The following is a 15,305-nucleotide window of genomic DNA, read 5'->3' as shown; positions in this document are numbered from 1 at the left end:
TGTTATTCGCCTGTGCGCCTTCGAAGCGAACGTGTGTCGGACAATTGCACATATATTCCAACAAACCCGGCTCCGGGAACTATCGACAGTAATAAATAATTACTTGTCTCTATAATAGTGCTGGGGTCATTATTTAAAAAAGTATTTCTTCATTCAAATCGTTAAAAATCAACCGGCGGTGCGCTCATTCAAAAACACCGCGAAAAATATTCGGCAAGGTGGAAAAGTGACGTCATTGGCTCGCGTACAGTGCACAGTGCTGTGATTGGCTAAAATTGTGTAGGAGGGGTGGTGCACCAATCCGGTAGCAGAGGTCGGCGCCCGTGCGCGAACACCGCGCCACCTGTCGCGCGCTCACACCGCTTTCATTGAATAACCGGGACTGTTTTCTTGACGCAAGCGTACTGAGGCCCAACAAAGGGCCGAAATAAGAACGGTTCGCAAGTGAATCTGATGTATTTATGTCATAAAAATGGTGAAATCTGTGATGTGGCGAGTAGAAAGTAGGATATTCGACGTGTCGAATCATGACCGAGGCATCTGAAAAGTAAGTTGCGTCTCCATATCTCAGCTTTTGTGAATTGTGCTGCGCCCTAACTGCTAGGGAGGGCCTAACCCCGGCCATTTTTCGTAGCTGTCGGGGTGTATAAGCCGATTAGGGGTACTTTCCTGGGCCCTAGACCTTCCTTGTAGTCTCGGCCTTAGCTAATGAACACATTATAGAAGTACTATGCATGTTGGATTAGGTACATGAAAGTACGACCGACGCCCTTAGGTCACCCTGTGTGTACTGTATAGCTATAATCAATGAGACTCGTTCATTCACAATACAAGTCCTCTCGTCGGGGTCATTTGCAGCTAGCTTGCGAGCTATTTCCTGAATGAAATTATTTTACCGCCCGTTGTTTCGACTCGTCCGATAATTTATTCAGCCAGTGCGATTTTTCCGCGAAAAAAACTTACGGATTTTAACTCTTGTAAAGCGTAATAAAAAAATTAAACAATGGGTTTTTTATAGTGATCGTTTTAGGACATTGAAGGACTTTTTATACGTCATAGTTTTAATTGATGTGTGGCTCTATTGTTAACTACTCGACTACCAGCCAGCAATTTAGATTATTCATCCAACACTAAAAATGGTTGTCCTGTAAAAAACTAATTAAGTAGGTATACTGGTTAGCAAATGTAATTAAAAAAAACCAAGCTACTTCAAAATAGGTTGATCAGTATTGATTGTAATTATAATTAATGAAGTGAAATCAAAACTAATGTTACCTAAATTTTTAGTATAGAATTACTAACACTATAAATTCTTCATTTTTATTGCACTGAAAGCGTGCATAATAATATGAAAAAACATTCACCCAAAACTATACATTTCTGAGCCTTTTACCATGCCAGTTGTTTTCTCAGTAATTTTTATGTTTTATCTAATTTATTAACCTTTATCACTGTTATTATGTATATTATAGACCTATAATTATAGGTACTGATTAAAAAATGTAGTAGGTATTAAAGAACAGAACAGGAAATCATCCTTGCTACCCTGAAACTGTTTTCTAACAGAAAATAAAAAAACATTCGGCATATTTGGTGAACAACTGACTATCATTGAAAATATTTTTCTATGGCATCCAGCATACCTCCCACCACCATTAAACTTGCTAATTCTGCCAGTAAATAGTCGTTCTTGAGCTGTTGTGTTCTGTTGTGGAGGGGGGTGACTTCATTTATAGAGAACCTGACTATGAAGCCTGAGTCCCGGGTTCGATTCCCGGCGGGGGCAAATATTTGTATGAATAATACAAGTGTTTGTTCCCGAGTCTTGGATGTTCAATATGTATTTAAGTATGTTTTTTTATTCAATACACATGTATAATTACAATATGAACCCTGGAGACCGAGTTAGTTTTCAATGGGTGACAGACTCCAGTGGATACTCTTATCGTGAACATTGATTCGTTGTTAAGAACAAACAGACTATCAATTTAAAAAAAAGGAACAGTTACTTACATATAAAAGACTATTCGGTTAAAATAAGCATTTGGATTCCACTTATACATCATATTGTGTGTGTGGGTGTGTGTGTGTGTGTGCCACAGAATAACTAATACTACTGCCGTTGCCTAGTATCCATACCATAGTACAAGCTTTGCTTAGTTAGGGACTGGGTCAATTGGTGTTGTGTCTCATGATATATATTTATTTTTTTAGGAAGTTTTTACTTTTACCTGACTGGCAAAAGAGGATTTTTTTTTTAAGTTGAAACTATCATCTTGAATCCAAAAAATAATATTATAGTTGAAGTTTTCCAGGTTTATTTATTAAAATGGTTACTATTTTCTTCTTATTCTTTATCCTAGTAAGCCTTGAAGGACTGAAAGGCAGAAGAACTATTTGAGAGCCATAACATCAAAAAAAAAATTGGGATCTCATTACAATAGCCTAAATAGTTTCAAAAGGGTAGCTTGGGGGCTTATTAGATTTAAAGCCTTGTCATCATCCCAGCCTATATACGTCCCACTGCTGGGCACAGGCCTCCTCTCAGAACAAGACGGCTTGGGCCATAGTTCCCACGCGGGCCCAGTGCGGATTGGGAACTTCACACGCACCATTGAATCGCTTCGCAGGTTTGTGCAGGTTTCCTCACGATGTTATCCTTCACCGCAAAGCTCGTGGTAAATTTGAAATGTAATTCCGCACATGAATTTCGAAAAACTCAGAGGTGCGAGCCGGGGTTTGAACCCACGACCCTCTGCTTGAGAGGCGACAGGTCAAACCACTAGGCCACCACGGCAAAGAAACCTTGCCTTTTAAAGCCTTGTAAACGTCAAGAAACGAGACGAGCCTTCAAAAGGGCTATCCTTGATTGTAGTTGTAGTTCATTCATTGATATGGTCCTCCAGTTACCACAAAGTAACAACTAAATTGATCAGTTATCAGCAGCTCAGCAAAGTAATGGTGCTGCCCTACCACACTCCGACTGACAGACTGACTTGACCATTTTTTTTTTCTTAGCTAATCAATTTATTAGTCTTCAATTTTTATTTGTTATTACTTTCTAATGTATCTTTCTATGTATAGTTTATAGAATATGTGTAAATAAACTCCAATTCAATAGAATCTGACAATCCTGTAGACACTTCCAGCCTACTAATATAAACACCGGGTTGCCTAAGGCTTTGTGATGTGACTATTATTCTTTTTTGATTCCTTTTAGATGATAATTGCAACAACAGGGACATATATAATCAAGTGTGCCCACGATAGGGTGTCTTAAATATGTAGAAAATTGACAGATTGTATTGAATTGTACTTTAAATTATATTTTATCCCAAGTAATGGTGCTCAGCTCAGGCCATACAATACAATAACTATTTAATGAACACCAAGGTATATGGAGATTTTCCAAGGAAAGCAATAGGCAGCCTTATCGCTCCATAGCGGTCTCTTCCAGGCAACCTTTACAATAGACAGAAGGAAGAAATAAATTAGCATAGCATATCCTCATGATCTCTCAATACGGTATTTGACTATTTTGTATGTGTTTTATAAATTAAAACTACACAATGCCTGTTATCAAATAGAGAAACAATTTTTAAGCTACCTTTACAAATAACAAAGTTATGAAGGTTTGAAATTCAAGATTAGACAAAGACAAACTGGCATGTGACGTCACACGCCAGTAGCGCCATACTTGCTGCATAGAGAAAAGCGTTTGAGAAAGAGACAGGTATAAAGATTTTTAAAAAAATCGCTATAAATCCAATTTTCAACCGAATTAAGTTTTCTCTTCGCTAAACACTGTCTGTATATCTATATTTTCATAATAATATTAAGATATGGCAAATTCGGAAGTTGTCAAATACCGTATTTCCTCACGCTTTAATGTCACATTCCAGTGTCTACTTGGTGCGAGTGCGAGCGCAGGTGATGTGTCGGGACGAGGGCACGGGCGGCTGGGTCGCGCTGGGGGGAGGGGGGCTCGCCGATGTCATGGTCGGGAAGCGGCACCCCGCCTCCGCAGGTCAGTACCAGCTCCAAACAATTCTGTACCAGGCCGAAACATGTTAGTACCAGGCCTCTGCAGTTAAATACCAGGCTGAAACAGATCAGCACCAGGTCAAAGCAGCAATATATAAGTAGTGCCACCAGGATTCAGGTCACGCACACAAGAACTCATGTACTGACAGCGGGAATATAACATTCACTCATTTATTTCATTCATTCTCCTTTTATACAATCAGTTGTTCATATCATGTAGCTATATGTGTAATTTTATTCACTTCAACTCTCGTGGCACTACCCATACCAGGCCATGGCGTGCATTGAGAGTAGACAGCGCTAGAGTTACCTACCCTGCTGAGAGGGTGGCGTGCTGCTGCAGGCGCAAACCGGCTGCCTACCCTGCAATTGCCCCACAGCACGCCAATGGTACCAGGCCGGAACAGCTCAGTACCAGGCCTCCGCGGGTCAAAATACTTATTGGTTGTAAAATAGCATAAATCAAATAAAAAAAACAATTCTCTTATGCCACAGAAACATATTAACTTTATTAAAATCAATGAATTTCGAAAAATATCTGGGCATTTCTCCACTAATTGGAAAGACGTTGTTCTTGTTATTTTTTGGGAAAACGTGTTGAGATAAATGTCAAAGAAAAATATTTCTGTTTTTAAAAACAACCATATTTTTAAACTTGTCTAATGTTATACCAAAAATAAAAGTAATAATTAGTTGAAATTTTTCAAACACCTCAAAAAACATACGCAACCATGTCCCCAATCCAGAATTTGATAAGTATCAGATAATATTAGCCACATGTTACAATTTAGCAAAAAAAATGATTGAACCTAGAAAGATGATTACAGCATTGATCAAACATTGTCCTAAGAGTACAAAAACAGTACCCTGTTGCCTGATTATGATTAATATAAAAATAATTAGATTGATATTCGTGCATACATTTATGTATATAAGTCTACACAACACTGTAGTTATGGTGCAAACCCATTTTACAAGCTTTTATTTAGTTTCACCTGTCCCGTTGTCTGTCTGTCTGTAATCAAATCTTGCAAGTTAAATTCGACCATCATCCAGTAGTTGAATGGATTGAAATTTGGTATACTTATGTAAATTGCATGACAATACAATAATCTGGTAGTAACATCCTGGTGGTCCGGCCAGGATAGTCTCCACAGGACGGAACTCTTCAACGGTTAATAAAATTTGGTCAACAAAAAGTATTCAGCAAAAAAAGCTAGTATTAAAGATGAAAATTTTACCTAAAACTTATTACTGTTCAATTCATCATAATTTGAAGAGAAAGTTGGCAGGGGACTGTTCAAATTTTCCAATTAGTGGAGAAATACCCAGCTACTGTTGCCCTAGACCCAGCCCAGGACCCAGGGTCATGACCATGACACCCATGACTTCCCCCCCCCCGGATCTGCCTTGTATGAGGTATTGTATGTACCATGTCGTTGCAGGTGGGGAAAATAACGGCGACACGTCATCTTCGTCCGCAAACGCACCGACACACGATTACTACATACACGGCAAACGAATCAGCGACAGCATGGTGAGTCATCCCAGCCTATATACGTCCCACTGCTGGGCACAGGCCTCTCAGAACAAGAGGGCCTGGGCCATAGTTCCCAGTGCGGATTGGGAACTTCACACGCACCATTGAATTACTTCGCTGGTTTGTGCAGGTTTCCTCACGATGTTTTCCTTCACCGCAAAGCTCGTGGTAAATTTCAACACATGAATTTCGAAAAACTCAGAGGTGCGAGCCGGGGTTTGAACCCACGACCCTCTGCTTGAGAGGCGATAGGTCAAACCACTCGGCCACCACGGCTTTTGCATGGTGAGTGTTAAGCGCTTATTAAACTATCCAATTTTTAGAAAAGGAACAGTTAAGGTGTGCTTACACGGGCAACAAAAATAGCTCAATTATGAGCAATGATGGTCGATTGCGACGTGACGAAATATCAAGCAATTTACGGTAACGGCAACAAGCATGAATTTGGCAAAATATTTAGCAAATAATAGTACATTGTGTCTTAAGGGCAGTAAATAAGGAATTACGAACGAGAGTCTATTAGAAGCCCGAAGTCGAAGACTGAGGGCTTTAATGAGTCGATGTTCGTAATTCTAGTACCGTCCGTGCGACATACAATGTTTTTCATCACATTTGCGAGTAAATTTTTATATTTCTAAAAGAAAATAGTACATTGTGTCTTAAGGGCGGTAAATAAGGAATTACGAACGAGAGTCTATTAGAAGCCCGAAGTCGAAGACTGAGGGCTTTAATGAGTCGATGTTCGTAATTCTAGTACCGCCCGTGCGACATACAATGTTTTTCATCACATTTGCGAGTAAATTTTTTTATTTCTAAAAGAACAAATATAATTCTTCCAAATATTGGCGATACCTTAGGCTGCGCTCTTGTAGCGCCGCTCTCCGCCGCAACGTGCGTGTGCATGTGGTCCTGCAGCAGCGCGCGCAGCACCATCAGTACGGGCACTGACTCATGCGACCGACCACGGGCTTCATTTTTTTTTTTTTCCAAATCTGCAATCAGCTATGCTACAGCCATAATCAGATAATGTGTGAGTTCAATTAACTTTTAAGAGGGGTACTCCATCGAGCACACTCCTCTTTCTTGAAGAGTAGACTTCATTCTCACTAGTCTAGCTTGAGTATTTGCCAGCGTTTTAGCCTTGTCACTTCATCTTTGCCGCTCAACAGGTCCCTGGCAAGCTCGTTTATGTGTGTTTGTAGTCTCTCTTTGTATCTCTTGCAGTACCTGACGACTTCTTCTTTCACGGTTGGTGTGTTTAAATATTCATGTATCTCCGAGTTTCGCAAGACGGGCTTCATGACAACAAAATGTGTACGCGCAATGACTCATGCGACCGACCACGGGTTTCATGACAAGCACATTAAGGTCGAGGGTTTTATTTGGGGGGTTGCAACCAAGGTAGCCTGCATGTTACGACACTGTTTACGAGCAAGTGTGATGAAAAATATTAAGCGATAAGGAGCAACTCCGAAACTAGGCGATACTACCATACACGAGCAATTCAGTTGCATAACTACGCTCGCCATGGACGACGTTTTTCTTGCAGCGGCGCGGCGCTTTTATTATCATGAGTCGATTCGCGCTGTCATCGTTCATCCACCATTACCTCTCATATTTCGTTTTCTAGATTTTTTTTACCGTACAACGGCAAAAACTACTAGACACTGGCAAAATTGTCCTCCAATGGACAGAGCCATATTTTTTTAAAGAAACAACAACAACAATCATGAGTCAAAAGCAAAAAAGAAAGAAAAGGAATAGGCGCAGTTTGAATTGTAAATGATCTCTTGCCTTAATTATTATCCTTACTGTACCGCATGTACGCAATTTGTTTTGTGTGCCAAAGTTAATCCATAAGTACTTACTATAAATGCGAAAGTGTGTTTGTATGTTTGTGTGTTTGTCCGTCTTTCACGCCAGAACGGAGCGATGGATCGACGTGATTTTTGGCATAGAGATAGTTTATGGGCCCGAGAGTGACATAGGCTACTTTTTATCTCGGAAAAATGCACAGTTCCCGAGGGAACAGCGCGCGATAACCGAATACCACGCGGGCAGAGCCAGTAAATAAATAAATAAATTTGTATCAGGGTGCGCAGGTACGTTTTTAGCAAGACGGAAGCAAACATCATTGTGGTGTGAAATAGATGATATTTTATTCAAAAACTTTACTAGAATGTCCCAAAGTGATTTTGAATTTGTTTTTGTTGTAAGGGTAGTTATAACGCGCGGCTGCGCCCGCGCCCCGGTCAGTCAATAAACTTGTGTTTAACTAGAACTACGTTTCTTTGGCTCCCGCCGAACCAGTTATAACAGTGGCGACGAATCAGTGCAAAGTGAACCTAACGCGCGTGTAAATAATGGCCAAATTAGCAGTGGGGTCATTAACTACATTTAACCATGAAATACAAGATTGGTCCCTATATAAAGATAGGCTAGAACAATTGTTTTTTGCGAATGACGTCGGGGCGGATGACGATAAAGGTGGTGATAAGCGGCGAGCGATTTTGTTAAGTAACTTAGCCGAATCCACATACAAACTGGTGCGTGATTTAGCACTACCCGAAACTGTGGGCACCTTAAGTTACGTAAAAGTGATCGCATTGTTGGATGGTCACTTTGAAACAAAAAAATGCGGATTTGCGGAAAGATTTAAGTTCTACAGTGCAACTCAACAATCAGGTCAAAACTTAGCGGAGTGGGCAGCACGGGTACGGGGGCTAGCGACTTATTGCGGCTTCCAGGCGGCCACGTTGGCCGAAGCGCTCCGCGACCGGTTCGTACTGGGCATGGGTCCGGGTCCAGAACGGGATAAACTATTCACATGAAAAATGGACGAGCTGACTTTAAGCGAAGCACTAAGTATCGCTGAGGACGTGCGGTGCGCCCGTATGGGTTCTCAGCTGGCGGGTCCAGATGCGGCAGGCAGGGACCCATTTCAGGTGCTCAAGGTGTACGCAGCGCCAGCGCAGAGGCCAGGGCGCAGGCCGGCAGCATCGGTGGCGCGCGGGCAGCAGGCTGGCGACACGCCCCCACCAGCAGCAGGATCTATCTTGGCCAGCTGCCAAGCATGCGGTTACGCGAACCATCGCATCGAAACATGCAAATTTACGCGTTATAAGTGCAAACAGTGTGGCGTAAAAGGGCACCTGAAAAGGATGTGCCGCTCTAAAAGTGTCCAGAGTCAACATTTTGTCGAGTGTTGCGTGGATGGCGGTGATGACGACGATGGTAAGCGAATCATTTGTAACATTCGTTCAGTTCATGGCGAACCGATGAGGGAATCTGTTCTGGTTAATGAAATTAAACTAGAATTTGAGATAGATACGGGATCGGCAGTTACAGTGATATCCGAACAAATTTATAAACAGTACTTTACGAAATTAGCTTTACAACCGAGCGCTACCATTTTACAAAGCTATAATGGGGGACAACTAACGGTTATGGGTATTCTAACTTTGTCAATTAAATACAAAAATCAGTGCCATGAAATTGATGTGTACGTAATTCGAAACGGTGGCCCTCCCCTTTTAGGAAGGGATTTTATTTCCCGCTTTAAAATGCAAGTTGCTCCGGTTAATAAGTGCGATATTATTCTGGAAGACATTACGTCGCGATATCCAAACTTTTTCTCAGACAAACTAGGATGCTGCAAAGATCTTACGATAAATTTATACGTCAAACCAGATTCGCAGCCCATTTTTCGTAAAGCTCGACCAATTCCATTTGCCCTTCGGGAACGCGTCGGAAAAGAAATCGATCGATTAGTGGATTTAGGTATTTTAGTGCCAGTTAAAACATCAGAATATGCCAGTCCAATTGTGCCGATTTTAAGACTAAAATAAATCAATAAGACTGTGTGTCGATTATTCAGGGACGCTAAACAAGCAACTTGTGGTCGAAAAATACCCATTACCGAGAGTAGATGAATTGTTTGCGAAACTCCACGGGGCTAAATATTTTTCAAAATTAGATCTTTCGCAAGCATACAATCAATTCCGTCTAAATGACGCTTCGCAAATGTTAACATGTATTAATACCCACAAGGGCTTGTACAAATATACAAGATTAGTTTTTGGGCTGTCGAGCGCACCGGCAATATTTCAAAGAGCTATGGAGACACTTTTGACTGGTCTAGAGGGAGTTTTAGTATTTTTGGACGACATTTTAGTCATAAGTAAAAGTATAAACGATAACGTGGATCTTTTGCAAAAAGTTTTGATAGATTGGAGCAAGCAGGTTTAGTTTTACAAAAAGAAAAATGTTCGTTATTTCAAAAATCAGTTTCTTACCTAGGATTTAACATAGACAGTCGTGGGATTCATAAGTCTCCAGAGAAAGTCAAATCAATATTAGAAGCTAAAGTACCAAACAACTGTTCCGAGTTAAAATCATTTCTAGGACTAGTGAACTACTATAGGATGTTCATTAAAAATGCATCATCAATCCTAAGCCCGTTGCATAACTTATTACAAAAAGAGGTCGCGTGGGAGTGGAACGCAGAACATGATAAGGCGGTAGCCGCTATTAAGGCGCTGTACGTAGTGAAAACTACAATTTTAGAAAATATTTAAAATATACTTACACAATACTTACAACTGCAATTTTTTTATATGTGTATTTTCAGTCTATTAGCTAGTTTTTGACTTCATCAAAAACACGATTGCTGACAAAAACCTCGATAGATTATTTTTTTGAAAAAGAGCCTTCATTTACACGTTAAACCAAATATTATGAAAAATATTATGAATATCAACACAAAATTTGCTTTATTAAATAGTTTTTTAGCAGATTTAGATTTATGCTTCATAGATTTTCAATAGGTTGAGTACATCAATCATACCAATTTATTTCGTCTTTGGCAAAATAAAACGGTTCTAGCGCGCGGCGGCGGCGAAGTATTGCCCAGTCGCCAGTACACGCGTGTACGTAGTCGACGACGGACCTGTGCACATTTTTCTAACGCGCTAGTACTACTTTTGAGAGCAAATAATATGGGTAATCGCAGTATTAAAAAAGTTAAGCGAAAGAGGAAACGCATAAGTGAACTCAGAACACATATGAGAAGCATTAGAGTACCTAAACGGTAAGTACCTACCACACACTAATCGACCGGCCGGAGTCGGGCCGAGTCAGCAGGGCTACTACGAAACTCCAAACTCGAAGTTCGTGCCGTGCGGTCCCTCTCGCTTTCGTACTAAATAGTCAGTGGCGTAGCTAGGTAACCTAGGGCCCTGGGGCAAATAAAAAAATGGGGCCCACTGCTATCAAAACTGGTAAGGTTGTAAGGTTTTATCATCAGCTATAAAGCAGAATTTCGAGGGCCCCCTGAGCTTGTGGGCCCCGGGGCACTGCGCCGCCTAGCCCCTTGGTAGCTATGCCACTGTAAATAGTATAAGTATCAGAGGGACCGCAACCCACGAACTTCGAGTTTCGTAGTAGCCCTGCTGAGCGGATTTCACATTCGTACTACGACCGCAAGCTGGTTGGCGCTCACGGATGCGGACGGCTTCGTCCAGATTCTACCGCGACTGCCATAGGTACAAATTGTAGGCACGTTGTATAACCTATACTACTCACGGCGAACATGCGGCGAACCTTGCGGCTACTACGAAACTCGAAGTTCGTATCGTACCGTCCCTCTCGCTCTCGTATTAAATAGTATAAGTGTCAGAGGGACCGCACGACACGAACTTCGAGTTTCAAGTTTCGTAGTAGCCTTGCTTGATCCCTTTGTCAGATTCACTGACATTTCTGATAGTGACACAACAGTTTCAATTTTCTCATTTAATTGCAGGCAAAGGTTAATATCTTGCATTCAGCCAAGTTATTTAACATAAATTATTTTAATAAAATAAGATGGTCGCATTTGGTTGCACTAGTAAATTATTGACAAAAACATGCACTCCAACTGGAATCCGGCTGCAAAATGGGAGTTATTGCGCAGTTAGTGCAACTGCATCAGCACTGCACCCGACTGTCAGAGGACTGCCATTTTAGGCAATCGGAGTGCAGTTCTTACGCAGTTCTGATGTAGTTCTGAACTTCGGAGTTTTTAACTTCGTTTCTAAAACCTCTTATTGAAAAAAAAAATAAAAAAAATGGAATATCTGTCTTGCTCCTCCGCGAATTAGTGAGGCCAAGTCGTGGAAAACAGCTACGTGTGAGTTGCAAAAAATGTTTTTTCATGCAACCTCTTATTGCTTCTGGTTTCTGGTGTTCTGACTTGTATTTTTGTATTGATGCAATAACTACTTTACGCATACTCATAATCTTTATATCTGTCAAAGTTGTTCTGTGCGCTAAGACATATTTTTTATCTTTGGCTACAGCTCGCACATGTTTCTTAGAACATAAAATAAATAAAATAAAATAAATATCACGGGAAATTTCACACCTATTGACCTAGTCCCAAAGTAAGCTTAGCAAAGCTTGTGTTATGGGTACTAAGAACATGGTTCCTACATTCATTTTTTTGACTGTATGGTTTGGGTAAGGGTTGTATACTGTAGTTTTAAAGTATTACATTTTGAAAAAGTGACTCTCTGCCAAGTTTCTTGCTGCGCATTTTTCCTGGCAATGATGGTCTTTCCGAAAGCGCTGGTAGTTTAAAAAATTGCGCCCATTGCGGCCTATTTACTGAATAAACGATTTGATTTGATTTGTTAAAAGTGAACAGACAACTTTTTCTTTACTGTTTTATTATATGTATAGATTTGCCTAGCTTGTAATCTAGATTTTCAGATTAAAATAAAATTGTTTTTTTTTATTTGTATTGATTTACCTATGTATTTTCATTTCGTCTGTCTACCTATTCAGTCTTAATGTCTATCCATTACCTACATTACAAATTAAACTGTGGGCATGAAGAGGCATAAATTATTTCTTTATTACCAAGACTATTTACATTAAACGAAGAATTTCTTAATTAAACCGAAAATTGTGTAATTATAATTTTAACGAAAAATCCGGAACTCACATTAACCAGAATACGGATACGAACAGAATAAGGCCGTCAACGGGCTGCGTGACAGACGCGCGGTGCGTTGCGCTGGACGCCCCGCATTCGCCTCCGCCGCGTCGTCTGCTTCACCCCCTCAAATACCGAAAATTCTTCTATAAGCGCGCCTTAAATGTGCGTTGTCAGCAGAAAGTACGTTAGCACATTTTAATCCCGACGCGACATTAATATTAACAGTCGATGCGTCCCCAACCGGGTTAGGGCAATTTTGTCACAGATGGAAGACAGGATAGAAAGACCAGTTGCGTTTATGTCCCGTTCACTATCTAGCGCGGAAAAACGGTACAGCCAAATACAAAAGGAAGCCACAGCTATCATATTTGGCGTTCGCAAATTCCACCAGTATTTATTTGGCCGTGCCGAACCGTTTATACTAAGAACGGACCATAAGCCGTTACTATCTATCTTTAATCCGAACAAGGGTATTCCGAGATCACAGCAAACCGGTTACAACGTTACGCAATTTTTTTATCAGCATATAATTATAAAATAGAATATGTGAGCAGCGCACATAATTCTGCAGATTATTTAAGTCGAGCGGTAAAAAGTATGCAACGCGATAGCGACGATCATAATACTCAGAAAGACACAGCGACATACATACTATTCGTATGTGAGGGCGAACAATTTTTTTCAATAGACGACATACGACGTGAGTCGCGTAAGGACGCTATAATATCACTCGTAATGAACTATGTACTAAATGGATGGCCGAGTAAAGTTAGTGAAGCGTGCTTAAAACCATACTTTGAGCGCCGTTACGATTTAGCAGTTGAAGAAGAATGCTTAATGTGGGGCCATAAAATTGTTATTCCGTCTACTTACGTGCGAAGACCTTAAGTGAACTACATAAGGGCCATTTTGGGGTAACTAAAATGAAGGCGGAAGCACGGTCACGAGTGTGGTGGCCCGGCCTGTCAGCTGATGTCGAGCGCTGCGTCGCGACTTGCAGCGCGTGCGCCTCGCTGCGCGCCGCCCCGCCGCGCGCGCCGCTTACACCGTGGCCGTACCCGAGTCGCCCGTGGCAACGCGTTCACATCGATTTCCTGGGTCCGATACATAATAGAATGTTTTTAATAATTGTCGACGCGTACTCAAAATGGGTAGAATGTTTTGATGTTACGTCAGGTTATAGTTCGCGGGTGGTTATTGACAAGCTTTGTGAAGTGATGGCGCGATTCGGTATATTTGATACTATATGCTCGGATAACGGTCCATCTTTTGTATCCTCTGAATTTAAAGAGTTTTGCTCTCGCAATGGAATTAAACTTATAACTTCCCCGGCTTATAATCCAGCCAGCAATGGACAATGTGAAATTTATGTCAAAATAATAAAGAAAGCCTTTAAGTCCATAGTAATGACAAGTAGAAAAACAAAGACATTAACATGAAAATACAGGACTTTCTATTACGTTATAGAAATTCTATTCACACTACCACGAACAGATCCCCTTCAGAGGTGCTATTTGGGTATAAATTGAGGTGCGAACTTGATCAACTTAAACCAACCGATTTATCGCCATCCGACCAACGCTCGATATAATTGTCAAAGCTAAACAGTGCTTGCAGTGTGATTACTATACGGGAAATCGCAAAGTAGATTTTAAGGAGGAGGAACCAGTCTTAGTGCAAATATTTGTAAATCATAAAAAGGGCTGGACTCGTGGGGTGATCGAAAAAAAGTTAGGCCGTGCATTATTTATAGTAAGACTTAAAGATTCCAACAAACTTTTAAAAAAACACGCCAATCAACTCCTGAAATACAGAGGGAGGGATGTCAGAAGATATAGTCGGCGGAGAGATGATAGAAACGTTACCCAGCAGATGGAGGATAACGTAATACCGGCTTTTCTGTTTACCACGGATGAAAGTACATTGACCGGTACTACGAGACCAGCAGCACACTCTGACTCGCCGTCGGCAGAACCTGAGCCTGTGGCAGCCGCTCTAGTGAGCCAAGGGCAGCCACGCAGCCACGAGAGTTCATGGACGCAGACGCTGACGCGGACCACTGGTCGGACTGCGAGGCAGCTCCGGCAGAGAGAGCTCCTCCCCACAGGGAACGTGCAAAACGGACCAGGCCTGTTGTAGATTATAAGAAGTACTTTTAGATTATGGTGGAGGGATGTTGTAAGGGTAGTTATAACGCGCGGCTGCGCCCGCGCCCCGGTCAGTCAATAAACTTGTGTTTAACTAGAACTACGTTTCTTTGGCTCCCGCCGTACCAGTTATAACAGTTTTGAATAAAGTTAGCTCATTAATTACGAAACAGATGACCAATATGACAGAACCAATTCCTGCATCAACAAAAATTGCCGTAATCCTTCGACTCCTAGCTACTAGGGATTCATGCTAAAGTTTAATATATCTGTACCTACTTCCACTCGCCCCCTCTCCCGCAGAAGCGAGACGTAGAAGCCGCAGAATAAATAAGTGCATACGAGATAGAAAACAAATTGACTTGAATTTCTATACCCACTGGATATTCGGCAATTCGTATCAGCGACATTGAGCAATATCGAATATATGGAACAATTAGAAGCAATATTGCCGAAACAACTGCCGCATTTTTTTTTAATTGCTGCATATCGCTCCACTAATTACTCCAGATTGATCCATTCGTGTTGCCGAGCAATTATTGCTCGAAAAATTGCCCGTGTAAGCGCACCTTTAGGAACCTAGTGATCACACCACACT

General features: G+C 41.2%; 1 protein-coding gene and 1 pseudogene across 2 annotated transcripts in view; both read left to right on the top strand.

Annotated features, from left to right (window-relative positions):
• The first annotated feature begins 337 nt into the window (after positions 1-337).
• LOC141444325 (sprouty-related, EVH1 domain-containing protein 2-like) overlaps positions 338-15,305 on the top strand; it is a 34,474-nt gene continuing 19,506 nt past the window's right edge. Inside the window, exons 1-3 of one of the 2 annotated variants that reach the window (XM_074109861.1) lie at positions 338-547; positions 3,903-4,027; positions 5,490-5,581. In XM_074109861.1, the coding sequence (XP_073965962.1) occupies positions 528-547; positions 3,903-4,027; positions 5,490-5,581 (237 nt within the window). In that variant the 5' untranslated portion in view covers positions 338-527. The remainder of the gene's footprint in view (positions 548-3,902; positions 4,028-5,489; positions 5,582-15,305) is intronic. The other variant, XM_074109860.1, reaches the window with a different exon arrangement.
• Positions 7,948-14,699, top strand: LOC141444036 (uncharacterized; annotated as a pseudogene).

The sequence above is a fragment of the Choristoneura fumiferana genome, chromosome 29 (assembly GCF_025370935.1).
Source record: "Choristoneura fumiferana chromosome 29, NRCan_CFum_1, whole genome shotgun sequence".
Classification (NCBI taxonomy): Eukaryota; Metazoa; Arthropoda; class Insecta; order Lepidoptera; family Tortricidae; genus Choristoneura; species Choristoneura fumiferana.
This window is presented reverse-complemented; position numbering and strand designations above follow the sequence as displayed.